The sequence below is a fragment of the Clinocottus analis genome, unplaced genomic scaffold, assembly GCF_023055335.1.
Source record: "Clinocottus analis isolate CAN_PGR_092001 unplaced genomic scaffold, fCliAna1.0.p SCAF_8, whole genome shotgun sequence".
In the NCBI taxonomy this organism is placed as follows: Eukaryota; Metazoa; Chordata; class Actinopteri; order Perciformes; family Cottidae; genus Clinocottus; species Clinocottus analis.
Genome location: NW_027176240.1, coordinates 19,191,746 through 19,213,605, shown reverse-complemented (window position 1 = coordinate 19,213,605; position 21,860 = coordinate 19,191,746). Strand labels below are relative to the sequence as shown.

Here is a 21,860-nt window from a genome sequence, read left to right as displayed (position 1 = left end):
GACTATTTGTAGCCCTTTACAAATAGCCCATATTGGGAGGCTCATCATGAGACCACGCTCAATGTGTGCTTCCGAGGAAGTGTGAGTGCGAGGACACACACTTAAAACAGCAGAGAAAACACAACGTATGACTTCCTTAATGACTCCAGTTGTCCATGCAGCGACACAGAGGTTGTTTGTTTGTGTGCGTTGGTTTCCCACCTTGACCATCCTCACCACAACTGACACTCAAATAACACAAGAGACTTCAAAGGGCTAGCTAAAGACACTAGCCAAAGCACTACCACTATGGGAAGAGAGGAGGGAGGGAGGTATACACCCCACATCAGCACACACACACACACAAAGAAGGGAGGGAACCCAGATTGTTTTTCCTCTTCAGAGAGGAGGCGTAAAATCAGAGCAGAGCCTGAAGTCTGAGCAGCGAGGGAAACCCGCTCTGCGAACATTAGAGGCTGCTGATTGTACCGCATTAGAGGAGATGTAAGTTTAGGAGCTTGAGTGACTAATTCCTTTTTTTGACAGAGAAGCCGCCTTCCTCGCTCTGTCAAGCCTTACATCCACCCCCCCTTCATGTCCTCCCCTTTAAAAAGGGACATAATAGGAAATTTTAGCTGCATTCAATTTATCTGCTTTTCTACGGCGGCTTCACACGTCGCTTAATGCGACTTCGCCCTCCACAAGCTTTTGGCGCAAAATGCTCAGTTTCTCAAGGGGATTGTCTTTCACGTTGTTGCTGGTGTGTGTGAGTGTGTGCTGGCATGAGTTTAGTCCTGTGTAGGTATTGTTTGAGTTTATGTAAGACAATATATCAGTGCCAGTTGGTGGATGAATAGGTTCGATGTACAATGGGGTGAGGCTGTGTGTGTGTAATTGGCATCCACTGGCACACACTCTGTCCACTGGCACCCTTTTAGTACATTTGAGCTGGGCAGGGCTCTCTGTAAGGGGAAAACTTAACCTTGTGCCACTTGTGGAAACAGTACAACAGTTGTACCATTTTGAGATTTTTTTTTCTCTGCCTTTAACTGAACGGAGAGCTGCTTTTTTAAGAAAGAAGTTTTTAGAAATTGCTTTATATGTATATTTCCAGGAACCATCCCAAGTCTTTCATCGTTAGATTCATGTACATTGATTTGTACACTAACAACAAATACGGTACACTCTTACAATTACTGCAGAGTATACAACCAGTACTGTTTGTAGTATGAAACTACAACACGAAAATAGGTCTGTTTCTCCCCCCCACCCCAACATGGATTCAGACGTTAGGGGGACGTTAGAAACGCTTATTCCAGAAATTTGAATGAAAACCGAAGCTAATTCAAAACCCTTTTGATACCGAAGAAGAGGTGCCTCAGTGGTTTTCTAGAAGTGTGGGGCCCCAACATCAGAGGTTTGAGTCTTGCAGAAGACCACTGCTGCTTTACCTTGCTCACACTTGTTATTAATCATCATCTCTGTCAGATCTCTAAGAAAAAAAAGGTGATCACTCACACAAAACTAAAGCTATTTAATTTTGCAATGTTAATGCAATCTTCCATGTATATATATATTATTTGCTTTATCTTTGTGCGGCCAAATGTGCTGAATTGTGTGTCAATGGGCTGTCAAGACAAGTGAAATGAGAGGAAGCTCTTCCCACCCCACACTCCTCCACCCGTTGGTGTCATTATGTCCACTGTATTGGGAAGTTCATTCCTCTGCTCAGCCACCTACATCTAAGGGATATGGGTTTTGATCATGCATGTGAGTGCATCATGGTAGTGTAAAAGACAAAGACTCAGTTGCAAAAAAACTGAAAGCGAACACATTTCCACCTGACCATGTCAACCTTCTTGAAAGCTTAAAAAAGCAGCAACCTTTCATCCTCATGCAGACTCCTGGAGCCGGGACACCAGGAAGCAGAGGTGTGAGATAGAGGTGCGAAATTAAAGCACATACTTTACAGCTGCAACTTTCTCTGGTGCTTGGCCAGAAAACGGCAACCGCCGAACAACAGTGTTTCGCCTGTAAACTCTCCGCGGAATGTTCAAATTGCTTGTGTTTATTGATCAGGTCCAAGTAGCAAGAAAGAGATTATACAAGAAACTGCAGAAAAATTTAGATTCTGTGCCTCTCACCGACAACTGACTGGCGCTTTTTCAGACACGCTCTATCACAGGTAAACATTTTTAAATAATCTTATTGTCAAAGTTGAAGCACTAAAGGCCGAGATATCAGGACTTTTAACAGAGCGTTCCAGACACAGAGGATGTCAGAATTCTCCCAGTTGGATTTTTCCGACCTCCAAGGGTTCCAGGTGCACGACGCAAAAACATTGCTAACCTGACTAACGACCTCCACATTTCTTTCTAATATTTAGGTATTTACACATTTTAACATATACATATTTGGACATCAATTTAAATGTAGATTATGGTTTACTATACGATAAGTGTGTATTATTTTAATTCTGTACAGCTTAAAATACTTAACGTTGCCTTTGAGTTAATAGTTCAAAAATTACACTAGAACTCCACTCCATGTTACACAACTGCTTCTACACAAGTAGACATGGAGTGGAGTTGTAGTGTAATTTTTTTTTTTACTGGGTGGTTGAAAGTTTTGACTGGCATGCAGCATTAGCCCGTAGATTGGGTCAAGCTACAAAAATGTTCGCTCAATAGCCTTTTTTTCTCCTATTACGGCAACCCCTTGTAACATAATCAAGGTTACATTTTGCCAAACATACCAAAAAAGGTTAGATTCATTGGTCGTTCATACTGTTTTGTGGTTGACCAAACGATTCGTAATCACTTTGTACAAAGGAGGGGATGATTCAGCGACACATTGAAACAGTGGTCTTAAAAAGACCAATTCTGTTCAACCCCATTTATTAAGACTTCATCCGTGTGGAAAACAATACAGAAATGTTACCAGGTCCGGTCCGGGTTGAGTTGCACCAGCACATTCAGTTCTGCTTCCATTCAACTCTATAACCGTTATAGAGTTTAAATGCTCACTTTATACGTTATACTATACGTTATACTATAACGTATAAAGTGAGCATTCAAACGACCCACGACTACTATCAGATCTCAGTCTGATTACAACGGATGCGTAATTTGGTTGATCGCACAGTCAGATAACAAAATAGCCCCGCTGAGAACCTCTGTGCTCCGTTTTATCTTCAAAACACATCAAGTGTTAAAACCCACAGCTGGAGACTGCAATGAATGCAATGCCCACAGACACTCCTAGACAGCCTGCAGACATCAGTCATTACTTCGGCCATGTGACTTTATTTCACACCGCACTAATTCATTAAAATCTCCTTTCTAGCCGAACATTGTGAAAGTAGCAGAGACACACCATTTCTGCTTGTGTGTTTCCACTGGAAAATAACTCAAGATCTATAAAACTGATGGGAAGTTTGCATAGCATAACCACACACAACACAACCACACACATGACTTAACTGTGTACGGCTGCTTTGACTTCATGTCATGACCAAACTTGGACATTATAGCAACGTTGTAGCAATGCATAGTGTATAAAGATACAATGAGCAATACTATTATCTTATTTTATCAGTTTTATTATAGCAATACTATTATCATATTTGTGTGCAATACCTTTATATCTTTTATAGGTTGTTCATTTATTTTTTACTTAAGTTTATTGTAATTCTGTGCTGGGAGGACCAAGCAAAAGGACATTCACAGACTTGTCCCGAACTCTTTCCTTTGTGGTTTTGGCGATCTGCTTTGGATTGTTGTCCTGTTGGAAGATAAACCGTCACCCTAGTCTGAAGTCCAGAGCGCTCTGGAGCAGGTTTTCATTGAGGATGTCTCTGTACATTGCTGCATTCATCTTTCCCTCAATCCTGACAAGTCTCCCAGTTCCTCCTGCTGAAAAACATCCCCACAACATGCTGCTGCCACCACCATGCTTTACTGTAGGGATGGTATTGGCCAGGTGATGAGCAGTGCCTGGTTTCCTCCAGACATGATGCTTGGCATGCAGGCTTTTTTTTTATCAGACCAGAGAATTTTGTTTCTCATGGTCTGTTTCTCATTTTGTTTCTTCAGGTGCCTTTTGCCAAACTCCAGGTGGGCTGTCATGTGCTTTTTACCGAGGAGTGGCTTCCTTCTGACCACTCTACCAAACAGGTCTGATTTGTTGAGGGCTGCAGAGATGGTTGTCCTTCTGGAAGGTTCTCCTCTCTTCACAAACAACGCTGGAGCTCTGTCAGAGTGACCATCGGGTTCCTGGTCACCTCACTGACTAAGGCCCTTTTCCCCCGATTGCTCAGTTTGGCTGGGCAGTCAACTCTAGGAAGAGTCCTTGTGGTTCCAGACTTCTTCCATTTCTGGATGATGGAGGCCACTTTGCTCATTGGAACCTCGAATGCTGCAGAAGATTTTCTGTACTCTTTGCTGGATCTGTGCCTCGACAAAATTTTGTCTCGGAGGTCTACAGACAATTACTTGACTTCATGGCTTGGTTTGTGCTCTGACATGTCCTGTCAACTGTGGGGCCTTATGTAGACAGGTGTGTGCCTTTCTAAATCATGTCCAATCAACTAAATTTAGCACAAGTGAACTCAAATCAAGTTGTATGAACATCTCAAGGATGACCAGTGGAAACAGGATGCACCTGAGTGTCATGGCAAAGGCTGTGACTACTTCTGTACGTGTAATACTTTTGTTCTTTTTTTTAATGGATTTGCAAATTTCTTCCAAAAACCTTTTTCACTTTGGCATTCTCGGGTGTGTTGAGGAAAAAATGAATTTAATTCATTTTAGAATAAAACTGTAACATGGCAAAATGTTGAAAAAGTAAAGCACTGTGAATACTCGCTATGTATATATATAGATATAAAATAACCCCTATGTTCCTCTCCCGAGTCCGTCACAGTGCTGCACGGCCAGTGAGGGTGAATGGGGTTTGATTTCAGACCCAATTAGCCTGGAGGAATTTTGGTGTTGGAGGGTGGGATGGGGTTAAATTAGATTTTCTCTTCCTGTACAGGACAATGGCTCCACTGTAGGTCACAGAAGAGAATTCGACGAACCTGATGTGAATCTGAACTAAACTTCTCTCCCACACGCCATCGAACAGGTTTATTTGGATTTCATCTAGCTTAAAATCCGAGGTTGCCTTTTATGTGAAACAAAAAAAGTTAATTAGCATTCACACACTTTATTAAAAAGGCAACGATTGGTTCTACTGTTACTTAATGATGGAAAAATATCTGTTATTATTTTAAATCATGTTACTTTAAACAAAAAACAGCTTAGGCTTGAGTTTGAGTTGTTTGCATTGTTGTACCTGTGACTCAGACCTCTTGCATGTACAAAAAACAACAACAATGTATTGATTGCCTCAAAGTCATTTTAGAGCTGTCACAAACATTTTTGAAAGATTGGTTCAATATTTTGGGAAGTATGCTCAGTTGCTTGCTTTCTGAGTGTTAGAAAAGATTGATATACTGGACAGTGCCAGGCTTATTATTATTATTATTATTATTATTATTATTAGCAATTAAAGAGAGTTAAAACAATCCAATTACATCAAAATGTAGGTCCTTCCTGTAGGGGGGAAGTGTTTGCCTTTTGTCGTTGTGTGTGTTTTGCAGTCGTTGTTCCCACGTCCCTGCCTGTCCTCCATATCAAAGGGCTAAGAGTCGTCACCTCCATCTGAAGCAGGTAACACCCTCTGATACTTGACTCTGCAATGGCAGGTCATAAAACACAAACACACAATGGGCAGACTAGCTGACTGGCCTGCAGGGTATGACGCGTTCATATGCGCACACACACACACACACACACACACACACACACACACACACACACACACACACACACACACACACACACCCGCAGTGTCGCAATATGTAGCTCTGGTGTTGAGTACCATGGCAGTATTCCCATTTCTATTTCCTATTTGAGAAATTGTGCAGGTAAGCGAGCCAAAAGCTATCAAATGCAGGACTTTGCCAAGGCAGACCAGAACTTTACCCCATGTCCCTCGAGGTTGTGGGAAAAAAAACGCTTTCCAGAATTTAATACTGGAACAAACAGTAAAAATTCAATTGTTAAAAAAATTATGCAACGAAGACAAACACTTTGAATTTAAAGTGAGTTGCTCATGCACTTGTGATGACTTTATTAAATGCCGAAGCTCTCCAAGCAACCAACATGTCCTCCCAGCTCACAGTAGTCTTTCTAAATATAGAAACATCATTTATTGAGCTCGATGACATATTTTTCCAATTAAAGGTTTTTGTTGTTATTTCCATAAAAAGCATGAGTTTTCGAGCGGTGTGGCTGGAGAGTGAAGTCACTTAGAAGAACCTTTTTTCTCGGCAGTGTGAATGTGTGCCAGTAACACACTCCCAACCTCACAAACACACAAAAAAACTGTAATCTCCAAAACAAGCAATAAATATGGATGGACAAAAGAAGATGCCACACTCTTATTTCCATACAAGCACAAAATCCTCGCCCCTAAACACAAAAAGGAAAAGTTTGACTTTTCTTTTTTCTCACGGTAAAAGATATTTCCCCATGACCATGTGAATGCCGTAGCTGCGAGGGACTATGGACGCTCCTAAAGAGATGTGTTGCTGTCTTGTGTTGCGTTCTGAGATGCTATGCGTGATGGCGACAGACACAACAAGGCGGGCTCTTGCATCGTCGAGGACAGAAAGACGCACCGTGGCGGTTTGCGAGGGGCACTTGAGAACTGGCAGCTGTCGGCTCTCTAATACTGTGTGTTTGTGTGTGTGTGTGTGTGTGTGTGTGTGTGTGTGTGTGTGTGTGTGTGTGTGAGAGAGAGAGAAAGAGAATTGTGAGGGTGGGGATTAGGTATAGTTGTGAGCAAAGCAGACTTCAGACATTCACCCAACAATAACACACTTTTTCGCTCTTACAGCTCTAATCAGCACATAATAAGGTCATTGACCCTTATTAACATTACCATGTGTTTGTGTTTTTTTTTTTATATGTCAGTGTGTGCGTGTTGGTGTGTATGTGTGTGTATTTCAGTAATTATCAATCATCTTACACTACTTCGATGGAGAGGGTGAGCATGTAAGTCAATGTGAATATCATATGTAAAACCATGCTTGTGTACATGTTAGTTAGTACGTCATGATTCTGTGAGGGAGTGTGTGTACCTGTACTGAGCAAAGGCGCTGGTACATTAGAGATGAAGTCAGAGGCCGAATCTCGCACATCCTGGTCTTCGTCCTGGAGCAGCATAAACAGACTCTTCCACAGAGACAGTGAGGTAGACAGACCTGACACACACACAAACACACACACATTTGCCCTTTTGACTTTTTTTTTGTGACATTTCTTTGGTCTCTTCCAAATATTGGTCTCGACTCACCCAGGGGCAGATGCTTGCTGGATAACATGGTGGCTGTACAGCTGACCAGTACCTCGGCGGCCGCCAGCTTCACCTCCACCGGCTGCTCCTCGCCACAGCTTAAGCACACCAGTGTCGCCCACTCGGCTAGATAAGAAACCGCACTCGCACCCTAGATTTTGAATTGATTGGTAGAACAGGCATTTTTTTGTGGTTAAATCTGAATTTGTTTTTTTTTTGTTTGAGATCTCAACGAAAAAGGAAGAAAATTGGCTCACACCACATAACCACTGGCTACATTGGTTGGTTGGTTTTAAAATTCAATAGCCTATATTTTATAAACAAAATTACAGTCATATTGAATTTTAAAATTGAAATGAAAAGTGTTATATGCTGTAGGCTAGCTAATAATACATCCACATGAATAGATTTTTCTAGGTTTCAAAGCGAGAACGACCTCCGTAGTGCAAACCAACATGCCTGGGAATGCATATCTCATGACTATTCAAGTACACTGGGTATGCACATACCAACATAAGAAGGAATCAGGTAGATTACACAGCTGGATGCGGTAATTAAATAGCCTGCTTTCCGGGCATGTAGGCAGCAGTGGCGTTGTAAAATGCAGAATATAACTGCACCAAAAGCTGCTAGCGGAGACGTTGAGGTCAGCAACGACTGTAGTCCGCCTTGTTGAATGAACCACTAGTGTGGCTAACAGGTCGGGATTGATAAAACCTAATCAGGAAGCGAGCGTGGAGGTTGGCTTCATCATACGTTTTAGGGGTTCGCTCGGCATACACGTAGCAAAAGTATCAGTGCGGATGTAGCCTAAGCTACCACAATCAATTTCAACCAACAGCAGGGATATGTGAATTTCAATAAAGGCCACCAACACATCTTTCAATACCGTATAAGAAATTAGTCGTGGTATTTACCTGAGGGTTATAGTTCACCAGTTGGACCACCAGCTGAGAGACCAGGGTCAGGGCAGCACAGTGGACCTCCACACTGAAACGCAACATCCAACACCTGATATCAGCTTCCAAATGTCTAAGAATAACTTTGGTAAGATTATTTTTAACGTCTGCCTGGAAAAGGGATTCCTGCTCTGTGGTTCGAACTGATGGGGGCTCATTTAAAGCAAAATCTTGTAATTTAGGAGAATATTGTTTTATTGAAGTGGAAGTGTGTGTGTATATATATATATATATATATATATATATATATATATATATATATATATATATATATATATATATATATATATATACATACATAAACAAAAAAACAAATATACTTCCACTTCACTTCAATACAACGGTTTAGTTTTACCTATTAGTGTGAATGGGTGTGAATACAATAGTGGACTCCTCAGGTCGTTCAGTGAAAACTAACCCTTAACTACTATGTGCACATCGCTCAACTGTATTGACTTACAACCCGCAAAAAAAAAGTGTGCTGGTACTTGCCACTGCACTATGGATCACATTAGCTCGGGTGCTATTCAATCGTGTGGCAGGCGAGGGTGGCCGGCAACCCAATCCGGTCTCTCGGTGACTCTAATCAAAATCCTGGGGCCGCTTCAGGGGGAAAGTGGATCCCGGGATTCAGAGATTGTGGCCAGGAAAAGACTTCACGGGGCTAAAAGCCTTTGTAATTCAATCCTTATTCTTAGCCTGTATTCTCTTGTCAGGGTGAGAAAAGTACAGCGGTGGCCTGTCAAGGGAGGCGTGCGTGTCTGTCAATTTGTGTCAAAGGCGGTGCACACACACACACAAATACTGCTGGAACACTATGTGCCAAATCAATTTTGAGGTAAGAGGAGGATGGAGTCTCTTAAACTCTCACAAAAATATAACGGCTTCAGCATGACAGGTGTGAATAATCTAAAGTAGAAATAATGCTCTAATGACAGCTTTTGACAGCACAAATATCGGCTTTCATCTGTTTGTTTTTTTGTCATTTTAAACTTGGCTAAACTTGGTTGGCTGACAATTGGGTTCCCTGAATACCACAATGACAGACGAGCACCCATGCAGAAAGGAACCAGTAAGCTCCAGGTGTGTCCAGGTGCAGAGTTAAGGTGCAGCCAGCAATTGTTTGATGTCCCTCCTCCATAGACTGAAGGCTAAATAGCCAGCCAGCCTGCCACAGCCGGCTTCGGCACCGTTCTGACAGTGAGTTTTCACCAAGTGTTTTAGAGTCACGCTGTCCGTTTCCTGCTTTTACCTTGAAATGTTTTGGAAGTTGCAGGTTTTTGTTCTGTTGTGTAAATGGAGCACAGAACTCAGTGCCTACCGTACTGTGCTGTTCACGATATGTCGTTTAGAACTTGTGGTCGTACCCCGCTGCCAAACAGTCATGTAGCTGTTACATTCATGTCTGTCCAAAATGTCATTGCTTTTCCATTTTATCCTTCTTAAACATTCGGACGAAATTGTCATAATTAGTGAGTTGTGGCCAAAAAAAAGTGTTTTGCCATTGACCAACCAAAATCAAAATTGCGCGGCTAGTTCGACTGGCCTGCGCGGCTGCGCACACACGCAGCTAAGAGAGTACACTGCTGTATACCAGCGTTCACCATCCAACCTGACGGAATTGGAGAGGACTTGCAAGGAAGAATGGCAGAGGATCCCCAAATCCAGGTGTGAAAAACTTGTTGCATCATTCCCAAGAAGACTTATGGCTGTACTATCTCAAAAAGGGTGCTTCTACTCAATACTGAGCAAAGGGTCTGAATACTTATGACCATGTAATATTGTAGTTCTTATTTTTTAATAAATTTGCAAAAATTTCTACATTTCTGTTTTTTTCTGTCAAGATGGGGTGCTGTGTGTACATTAATGAGAAATAAAATGAACTTTGATTTTAGCAAATGGCTGCAATGAAACAAATTGAAAATTTTAAAGGGGTCTGAATACTTTTCATACCCATTTTATTTCAGTTACTCTTCCCCCCGCCCCCAACTATCTAGTGAAATGAACACAGTAACCAGCTAGCCTAAGCCCATCCTGTTATGCCACTCGTACCCTGAGAGGCGATAGCGAGTCCGCTCCGAGGGCTTTTAAATCCCACTTAAGTACAGTATCAGTGTGCGTGTTTGTTTGTTTGTTTGTCCTCCCCTTCACTGCACTAACATGTAACATGCTTCGCCCAAATGCTTCAGCCCCAAATCCCAAACCACTCACTTGAAACTATAAAGACTATTTCCACATGTTTGCCTTCCCTGACCTGTGAATAGAATCCTGAGCCAGAGCCAGAAGGCGCAGCAGGGCCTCCTCCTGGGACAAGATCTTTGCACCGTCCCTCCACTCGAGGACTCTGCTGAAGCTCAACACACGCAATACAGTGAGGACCTGTGCGGAGAAGGAGAAGGAGATAAAGACATTGTCAGAAAGAGGAAGAAATAAGTAAATAATGTAGTTTCTCATGCACTCAGAGCTGCTAGGGAGGGAAGATGCTTAGGGCCATTCGTTACACAGCTTTGTTGTCCTCTCTCTCTTTTCTCTCTGTGTTCAGCACGGCTGGCACCGTGCTGAACATGAAGGTAATTTTAACCCCACCGGTTCAGTCCCTCTTTACACACACCCTAACCATGCACACACAGCTGTCTCACTCCCCCCTTTACACCCACTGTACACAAATACAACATGGATGAAGATGTGCAGAATTATTTAGGAAGTAATATGCTCCCGTCTTTTAGCTTCACACCCTACACTTGAACTCCTGCTTCCTCCACATTTTACATTTTTTGGTCTGGTCACTTCTTCAGGTGAACCGAGTCAGAAGGAGGTGGAAAAGGTTTTCACTCAACGTGAGAAAAAAAAACCCATACACATGCATCCAGCCGGGGAAACATACGTCAACATCCACACCTTTGTGGCATCAATGACTATCTTTTGGACAACTGTCAGTAGTTTTTACCATGATGGTGTTGCCTACAAAACTGAAATCCTTTAAAACGCTGTTTGCAGATGTTTTCAGTTTATTAGCCAAATATAGTCTGAGACCATGAGTCTACAATACTGAACATATGTACAATATCCTATTTTTCTGAGATACTGAATTTGGGGTTTTCATTAGCTGTAAGCCAAAAAATAAATAAAGGCTTGAAATATATCACCCTGTGTGTAAAGAATCTATATCATATATGATATAATCTAATTCATTGAGATGCACCTGTTTATAGATAATGTGACTGCTTCCATTCCCTGCGGTTGTAATAATTTTTCAGGTAAGAACGTAACCATTTTTATAGTTACTCTCACTGCCAGAAGGGGTAGACATAGTACTACATTGGTGTATTAAAAAAAAATTAAATAATGAAATCAAGCCAACACGCAATTTACCAGCTGATGGACAGACAAGGTTGGTTCATTTTCTCTCTAAATGAACTAATATCAGCACTCTATGTGGAACTTTTGCCTGCAATATCTGGCAGGGAGAAATTTTCCAAAAACGGTGTGCTTTGGTACGCCGAATTTGCAGATGTACCGCATAGCGGAGCCATCTTACACCGAGACATGACAGAGGCAGGGTTTATACACATTTTGATTAATGGATTTTCATGATTTTGAACCAAATTTCCATGACCAAACATTTTGTGTACATGAAAAAGTAAAAAAAAAAAGTATTTAAACTAGGGCTGGGCTAATTAACGCTTTACGCAGCGTTAATCTGGCAATACTTTAACTGCGAGAATTATTTGATAATGCGATAACTGGATTTTTTTTTTGGAAGGGGCTTACCACTGCCGCACACAGGTGCTGTACTTTAAATCTCTCCCAGGCGGCGTAGTTCAGACCTGGGCGTCTTACGGCTCTCCCAGTCAGGCCCGCGTGAGGTCAATCAAAAATGAAAAATAAATAAATAAGATGCACGCCATAAATGCAATACAACGACACTGCTTTTACTTTGAAGGCGATTCATGTACGCGTGCGCGCGCGCTTCCGTAGCCTCACCGACAGGCAGTGTTGACAACCTTCTGACTTAAGCCTGACGTCAAAGCACATATTGTTATGTAGTCTATGTTCTCAGCGAGTAGCGGTGCTGCCGTTCCGCCGCACAAAAAACTCACCTCACGCTGCAGTCTCGCAGAAGACTCGAACAAAAAAAACTAGTGCAATACACCAGTTTAAACTTAATTGTTGAATTTACTGCATAATGTGATTAATCGCAGGAAAATCATGTGATTAATCAGTTGTTTTTTTTTTTACTTTGCCCAGCTCTATTTTAAACTAACAATGAGAATTCCAAAGCATACGGTATACTCTAAATGACACAAATAAATGAGAGACAATGCTTATATTTTAAGCGTTTTTCTTTGAAAAGAATATTCATTATTACAAAGTCAGCGTGAATTTCATGACCTCACCAAAACTTTTAGGATTTTATTTTTTTTAAATGACCTTCTTTAGGCCTGGAAATAACTATTTTAAAATGTCATTACTTTTCCAGGTTTTCCATGACTGTAAGAACCCTGCAGAGTGATTCAAAATGCCCTTGTGTGAGAGTTCACACAAGAGTTCATAACAAGAAATCCTTCAAAAAAATCTATACAGTACACATTGTGTATTTTGGGTGCCAGTAATGCCCAGCCAGTGTCATTACTCATTTGGCCACTGCATTTCTCGCTTTCTTCTATGCAGAACCAAAGCACTCACAGTTTTCCCAGCGTTAATGAGCTAACATCCTGCCACACACTGGGCCTGCCCATGCACATTTCAGTGCATAGCCACAAGGTTACAGGAAAACACGGTAATTTAGGCGTGTCCATGTACAGACCTTCGTATCTCTAACATGCAAATAAACAGTGAGGGCAACCATGCGCGGTACCCTGCCGTCTCGTCTTCTCAAACCTGGACAGCCTTTTTTGGGGGGAATTTTTCCTGAACCGATGTGGGATCCCGGGACAGAGGATGTTGTATGTGTACAGATTGTTTGAGATGATTGACCGATGATTGAATCTGAATTGATGATTCAGACTGACCCTGACATCTACAACCTCCCCTACCTGTCCAAAGTCCTTGAGAGAGCTGTTGCATCACTCAAGTCTCACTTCAATCTCCATAATCTCTATGAACCCTTCCATTCTGGCTTTCCTTCAAAACGCAGCACAGAAACCCACCCTACTGAAAATCACAAATGAGTCTGCCGACTCTGCCTTCTTCACCATCCTCCTTCTTATTAAACTCAGCGCCACCTTCGACACTATCAACCACTCCATCCTTCTCTCACATCTCCAGCACTCCCTTGGCATAACTGGCACTGCCCTCTCCAGTTCACCTCATATCTTTCAGACCAACATCAATTGATTGTCATTAACAACTGTAACTCCTCCACCTCAGTCACCCGATTTCCACTGTTATGCTGACGACACCCAACTCTATTTCTCCTCTAAGACTATCACCTCAGTCACCCACTCTACTCTCACCACCTATTTCACTGATATAAAATTATGGATGAACTTTCTCAAACTCAACTGCACGAAATCTGAAATACTCATCATCGGCCCGAACTCCCTCACTCGCTCAGCCCAGACCTTTTCTCTCAACATCGATGGCTCCATCGTCACCCCCTCCACTCAGATCCGCAACCTCGGTATCATTCTCAACCTCACCCTCTCTTTCCTACCCCAAGCCAATCACATCACAAAATCTGCCTTCTTTCACCTTAGGAACATTGCAAACTCTAATATGTTCAGAACTCTGCGGCTCAACTGCTCACATAAACCTGCCGTTATGAACATGTGACCCTGGTCGCACACAACCTCCACTGGCTCCCGGTCAAGAACAGGATAGACTTTAAAATATTATTCACCACTTACAAAGCCCTAAACAACCGAGCCACTCCAAACCTTTCAGACCTCCTCCCTGCCCTAACCCATTGCCTCAGGTCCACTGATGCAAACACTCTGAAGACCATCAAGACCAAGCGCCGAACCAGGGGTGACAGGGCCTTCTTAGATGCTGCACACCCCCCTGGAACGAGATCCCCATCCCCATTCGGCAGGCTCCCTAATACTGGGGCACCCTGCATGGTAATTCCTCTCATCAATGTGTGAATAGGTGAATGATGTCGTGTCGTGTTCGGAAGACTAGAAAAGCGCTATACAAGTACGGCTTCATTTACCATTTCCCATAAACAGGAAGTGGATGTTGCTGCTCTCTCAAAGCCCAAAAGCAAACTTGCTAGCTAGCCGTACCACATTTGCTGGCGCCAACAGGAAGTTGGTGGGACAGTAGCTCCTGATTTAATGTGCTGTCTGGCGTACCATTGAGTACTTTTATGTATAAAACAGCAAGAAGTGTGCTGCACCATGGGAAAATGGTGGTTTTGCGGGTGATGCACTGCGGTGTGATCGTAGCTTCATGGCATTTTTAAATTAGTTTCTTTGATATGCACTGAATCATTTCTACCTTTTGGGAATGACGAGGCTACCATCTGTCCGATGTGAGTCCTCTAATGCAGCCAATTCTTTTAGCATATGTGTCTTAAATAACGCCTGAAGATGACAGAGACTTCCTCAGCTTTTGAAAGCATGATCTCTGCGCAGGTAGTGGACCAGCACAATGTTCTTGGCTTTGCCCACCGCTGCTCCTCTCCCAGAATGCTTCATTGGAGTCCCAGTTTAGCCATGGAAACCGGCCCGTTTTTGGCTGGCGTGTCCTTAGCATGGGGCAGGCCTCCACTTAACGGGCCCTGCACTTCAAACATTACTGGCTGGCCTGTAAAGCAGTGCCTGGCAGAGAATGCACAACCATATACATACAAAGACGTGGAAAGCAGAAACGCAACACGTAAGGCACTAACTTACACACACATGCACGTATGGACACTGAGTCAGGTCAGCTCTGAAGGAGTGTGAAAGACGGGGAGTAACGGCGCAGATCTGCTGGTCCTCACTTTATGGACACGCTGAAATACCGCCTTCTGTCCCCAAACAGATAATGGGCTTTTAAACTTGTTTGAGGGTGGAACCCACTCAAACCTGTGTGTAAGCAAGTTGGCCCACTGCCAGTGTGCTTGGCGTGTCCCCCGGCAACTGATTAGCCTCTCACGCAAGCCTTCTCGAGATGATTGGAACATTTAATAAACTTGTGGGCAAATGTCCTTTTGGGTCCCTGAAACTGTAGCTAGCTCCTTCTCTATCTCCTCCTGGTAATGTTGTGGCATGTGTGGTATCACCTTGGCCAGACACAGGGGGTGTGTCTCGTGAAGAGCCAGGCCAGTCAGGTTCAACAGGGTGGCCTCGTCCAGCCACTCAGGTCTTCTGTTCTTTTTCTCGTCCTCTTGCAGCCTCCTCAGGACTCCCTCCAGGGCCAGCTCCCTCACCTCGTACTGGGGGCACTGCAGCAGACACAACAGAAGCCGGCTTGCGGGCCGAGAGCCCTCCCAGAGCTCTGGGATCTCCACGCCGGCGCTGAGGGCAACACGGGCCAGGCTGAGCAGGTACTGGGTGCCGCCGAGCCCTTGGGTGTTGGAGGAAGACTCAGAGGTGACAAGTTCCGAGGCCATCAGGACGGCCAGGGCTTCCTTACGCAGAGCACCAACCTCGGAATCTGAGAACAGACAAATCTTCTTGTTAGCTGGGTGTGTGTTTGGTTATTCATTCAGTACGACTTTGGCAGCTTTTATTTAGGTTTAGTAAACAACAAAAAAGGAGACATTGAATAGACTAAACAAAAACTTTTTTTTTTTAAAAGAAACTTAAAGGAAGCTGCATTCAAAATGAGAAGTACAGAAAGTCCTGTGAGGCAAGTGAGGAAAAAAATATTCTGGTTTATTTTCTTCATTTGATAAATCATTTTCTCGCCTGTGTTTATGACTGAACAGTTGAAAAATAAGTTTTCCCAGAATATTCTTCTTTACATTATTGGTAACATACAGTACCTCATATTTGGAGTTCATAGAAATTAACCTGGACAGGGACATCCTATTTAGAACATGTGGTAGAGGTGAACTCTGCCTCCTGTGGCCACAATGAGTGTTACAACAACAAGCAAAAAGGATTTTTCTCTCTTAGCATTATATCATATCATTCGAGTCACCACTGCAGTCCAAATTCAGCGTTGATGTGTAACTTTTCCCTGACACTTCAAGCTCATGACTGAACAAAATGCCTTCACAGTACAGTCGTCCCTCGCCATAACGCGGCTCACCTTTCGCAAATTTTTTTGGGGGGGGATTTTTTTTTTTTAAAGAGCTACAGTATGAACGTGCATTGTGTTCGGCGTCCTGATTGACTAAGAGAGAACCGCGCATTGTGGACAGCTCCCTGATTAGCTAAGGGACTGTACTGTACACCCTTGTCAATCAATCTCCTCCGGGCAGTGTCTCCTGTACAGTACAGAATACGTTCGGTACAGAACACGTTCGGCTAAAAAGTCAGCGGAACGGCGCCAGGACAAAGACGCACGGTCAGAGAACCTCGTAGATTGATCATTAAAATTAAATGTTAAACATGTTTGGGTTTATTTTTTTAATACCACGAAAGTTTGAACTTTGAGAGTGTTTAAATAAGAGAGTAATGTGAGAAAATGTTCATGCCTGTCTGAGAAAAGTGTATAAAAGTGTGTGGTTAGGGGTTGTACGGCCTTAAAACATGTATAATAATTGTAAAAAATAAAGCTCATTACTTGGCGGATTTCGTCTGTCGTGGGTTATTTTTGGAACGTTTCCCCCGCTATAAACGAGGGACCACTGTACTGTCAAGCTTCAGCAACGCTTATACAGAGATCGATTTTTGTGTGCCTGCTTTCGAGGAAAACTGCAACCATCCCAGGTTCCATTTAAAGGTTCAGAGTATTTTTTTTGTTTTATCTATTATCAAGAGGCCAGGCTGACAAAGCCAGCCCCCTCTGTTCTTTTCTATTTTTACTTTTATAGGAAAGGCTGCGTCAGTGTGTTTGGAAATGCCCATTGCTGTGTCAACGCTGCCACCTGTGAACATACACCCTTTGACAGTGATGGGTGCACAAATAAACACACTCTCACGGGCATTTCCTCTGAAATATAAGTATAATCCAGAGGCAGGGCAACTATTGAGTAACCCGATGCCATTCTAAGGCTATGCTTTTCCCTCCAGTACTACTCCAAGAATCCACACCGGCTACACTTTGACAACCAACTCAAATAGTTTAACGGGAGAATACACAAGCACACACACACACGCACAAGCACGCACACACTCCGGCCCTTCAGTGCCACTCAAAATGAGGGACAAAAGAGCGGGAAATGCAGCATTCCTCCAGAGATGGGCCAGGTTACCGTGGAGACAGGGCCAGGTTACCATGGAACCTGATCCTCAAAGGGGGTTTGGGACCAAACAAGCATACCCTAATGGTTATAATAGGGGAGGGAGGGAGAGGGGGGCACAGTAATGACACCGATGATGAAGGAAGGAGAGAGAGGAGGAGGAGAAAGATGACTGAAGGAGAATGAGAGCGTGTCAAAGAGAAAACGGCTGTCTGTCACGGTGGAGAAGGGCCGAGTGTGTGTCGGAGTGTGTGTCAAGGGCGTAGGTTGTCTCAGCATTGGTAGAAACACTGGATTTCTGAGTTTCTTGAATGCATTTCAAAATAATGCCTTAATAAATAAATGTAGACCATACGAGTAGTAATTGTATTTATTTTGAAAGCAATTTAGAATATTTAGGTAATATGTTCAGGTTTTATGGAACAGCCTTGTTTGTTGCAAACCACTCTAGTTATTAAATTGTTTTTATAGGCTACCTTTAAGAAAAATGACACCATGTCAATTTAATAGGCATATAATTATTGTTAAGCAAAACTTTGATACTTTTATTTATTTATTATATATATCATCAGACACAACGTAATTTTATGTTCTGACGGATGTGGAATTTACACAAGTATAAAGCAGTGGTTATTTCTTCCATAGTTTATAGCGTGAAAGATTGCTCTTTTCCCGAAGAGAAGCTACGGAGATGAGCCACGCCCCCTTTGTGGCGGCTCGTTTAGTCATGCTGCGTTCGGTGTGAACACACTTTTTGGCGTGCAACACAACTGACACGGTAGACACGACGTGAAAAATCTTGCGTTTAGTGTGAACGCAGCATAACGCACACACCAGTCAGAGGGTCTCTGAAACTCTGTGGCGCAATAAAAGCTAGGGCTGGCATGCGGACCTTGCTCACGGGGTCTCCTTTTTTTCTTCTTCTTGTCATGTAGTGCGGCTTCACGGGTTAGTCCTCTCGCCCCAGATGCTCGCGGTGGAGCCCTGTGGCGGAGCAGGTGGTGCTGGACTGTGTGAATGCCAGTGACAGTAACTCCAGAGACACTTTTTTCTCCCAGTCTGCCCGTGATGTGGAACATACGGCTCTCATTAAAGGCCTAAGTCTAAAACCACGGCTTGCCACTGCATTCTAGTGTGGACGGGCGTAAACGAAAAAGTTTGCAAACAAGGACTTAGATGCCCCATCTTTGCTACTTGATTGGGTCTTAGCAGTCACGGCATGTCCAATTAGCAAAAATTTCAGCTTCAGTCTACATCATCAGCTGCATTTTCTACTTACAATAAGCGTGTCGATGTTGGCACCAGTAGCTGTTCATATCAGTTACGAGCTCACGATGTCGGTCCACACTGTGCTCAAACAGCAGAAAACGCCGTCCCGACTGAAGCTTTGTGCCCGCCCTCAGTTTACCCCCTCAGGTGAACACTGTTAGCCCTGTCACTGTTGCCATAGTTTGCACTGTAAGCACTGCCTTAGGACCTTTAGCTGCTGGCTCAGTCATTGCTATGTGGAGCGCAATGTAATTTGATCAAAGCACTGATATGGCTAGCAGGAGCCTGATTTGCCGAATATAAAGGTTTTACGTGCTTGATTGAGAGTCACATTCATGTCTAGAGGGATGTGTGGCAATAAGCGAGAAAGTTAGAGTGGGTAAACTGATGCATGAAATCTAGCTTCATTGTTAATAATACCACTGCTCTTGAGCACAAACAATACAAACACACATTTTCCAGGAATCAGAAGACAGATAGAAGTCAGTAGCCTGTAGCTGATTTCCATCGTGCAGTTGTCATGTTTTAGTTTTAGAAACTTGAAACCTGGTCCATAACCCGGTGTTATTAGCCCGCGTGGACGCCCAAAATGAAAATACAGTAGGACTTTGAAGTCTGTGAAAACAACCCAGCAGAAGGGATGTAGAAAAATGGAGAAACCTAATAAAGGGATGCTTTAGAGATCTAGATTCATAACCTCAGTTGTGGATCATGTGTTGTGAGAGATTCAAGCTCACCCGCGTCTCACAGATTTGCTCAAACAGCTAAACCAAACGTAGCTCACACATCTGGTTTAAATGAACTTGGCTAGTTGGCGGTGTAGGGTAAGACGGCCACTGCAGCACATTTGGATAGAGGACAGAGTGTAAGCACGCCAAACTAAGTTGCTTTTCAAGAAGTGTCCCTCAGAAACACAGACTGGAAGGCCGTGCATGTTCTTTGACCAGATCACGTGGTTGTATCGAGTAAACTAAGAGTTGTGATGGTGCACAAAAACTAAAGTGTGCTGGATGTGTACTTCTTAGTGTAGGTGTGTGTCACTAGTTCCCCTTTAGTGGCGTCCGCAGCCCGCTGAAAGGCCGGCAGTAAAAATGCCTCGCTGCGTCAAGCTGGGACGTTGGCGGGACACTCACACGTGCTCTCCCACGCAAGCACACAGCTGGATTTTACATCAGCTTTCACCTTCATTACCCGAACTGTGAAAAACAAACCCCAGACGCTACGTGTGTGTGTGACAGTGTGAGACAGCTGACCTCCTTTTCATACCGATGGAGCTTTACAATCTGCAGAGGCCCCTCCTTCTAATTACCCTAAAAGCCACACACACACACACACACACACACACACACACACACACACACACACACACACACACACACACACACACACACAGTCCTAAAAGTGATAGAATTAGCAGCTCGCTAACAAATTACAAAAATGACGTCTTACTCTCCCAGTAGCTGTTACATTCCTAAATTCATGGCGAAGTTTTACTATCTTGCTGCCCGCATCACTGCTGATTGTCTGCCAAAGAATTATAACAACCATAGTGTATCTACAGGAGGGAACATTAAATGCAAATGCAAATTAATAATTAGTGTTTTGCATAACACTAGACTGAAACTCTGCTTTTACAATTTTTTTGTATTATGCTAGAATATTAATAATGCATCAATATCAATCATAAGTGTTAGAAATCCTTTTGTCTGATGTGTTTTAAGGGCTCAAGTGGTTGGGGCCCATTGCGTCTATGAGCTGTGAGATGAACGAAAGAGACATTGCCCTTAGTTTCCTATGAATAGTAGAGTTCTGATGTTAAGCAGTTCAGATTGTATAGAGAAAAGTAAGATAAGAAAATAAAATAAAAAAATTGTATCCAGTTCTGAAAAATTAAGCCAAGTTTCATAAACCTTTTTTTCTTATGGCCCATCAAAAGTCAGATTGTATAGACGTCTATGAGAAAATTACTTGAATTCTTACCTCAGTAAACATTGTAAACATAAGTTTATCAATTTCTAGTTACAAGTCTTCTTCAAAACAAGGGCCGAACTGGACCAGTCCACAAACGAACAGACCATCATGTCTGTGCTTCAGAAACAGTGGCTAACGTAGCCTAGAACCCCCAGTCTAGATTTTAAACAAACAGTCCTCAGCCTGAAACCAACGCCGACTTAAGTGGCCTCATTTGGAGTATAATATAAATGTAATGAAGCGTAATTTTAGTCTTCTTTAGCGCAGACATACAAAAAAAAGATTTTTCCAGGAAATGGAGGTTTACAAACAGATTCTCACACTGAGCATTTGAAATCATATTTTACCATTACATCAAGTGGGACTACAGAAAAGTAAGTTATCGTTTACCTACTTTCCTTTACCTCCCTCACACCAAATCGTTTACTTCCTCTTCTTTTTTTTTTTTACTGGCACGACTGAAAAGCAAAAGATGAAGAGGCGGACTATGGGGGCTTTTTTAATGAGTCTGCGTGGATCAAAGGGCTGATGCACGCATGCACACGCACACGTTCAGAGCTGTGAGGAATTGGCTGCTATATTCAAAGTTCCTACTTTATGCAGGGTGCCAGTAAAAAAAAAGGGGTGTGGGCCTGATTGTTCACCTCCTTTACCCCTGGTGCAGCCTTTCGGATGAACCTGTGGCTTTTTTATTGTTTTTTTTTTACTCTGATTTGTTTGGTACAGTTACAAAAGTATTTAGGAAATGAGGTGAAGAAGGACAGACAAAATGGAAAGGCAGACCAACAAAAGGGGGTGAGAGGCCAAAGAGCTACTTGTGATAATAAAAGAGAAGCATTGGAGGTGTGTGTGTGTGTGTTTCAGGGTGCTGATTTAGTTACGTAAGGGACAGAGGCAAGCCGGGCCAGGCGCTCAATTAGCTGGCTGGTTTTGAGAAATTTTTGGTATTTTCACTGTCAAGACTGACATGTGTTCAGCACATTGCGGCCTAAAACATA

The 21,860-nt window shown here is 43.0% G+C and overlaps 1 protein-coding gene across 1 annotated transcript in view; it reads right to left on the bottom strand.

Annotated features, from left to right (window-relative positions):
* thada (THADA armadillo repeat containing) overlaps window positions 1-21,860 on the bottom strand; it is a 78,566-nt gene that overhangs the window by 4,369 nt on the left and 52,337 nt on the right. The window contains exons 32-36 of the mRNA XM_068567288.1: window positions 15,553-15,926; window positions 10,597-10,721; window positions 8,301-8,373; window positions 7,384-7,534; window positions 7,169-7,291 (exon numbers count right to left, since the gene is read on the bottom strand). Coding sequence (XP_068423389.1) covers window positions 7,169-7,291; window positions 7,384-7,534; window positions 8,301-8,373; window positions 10,597-10,721; window positions 15,553-15,926 — 846 coding nt within the window. The remainder of the gene's footprint in view (window positions 1-7,168; window positions 7,292-7,383; window positions 7,535-8,300; window positions 8,374-10,596; window positions 10,722-15,552; window positions 15,927-21,860) is intronic.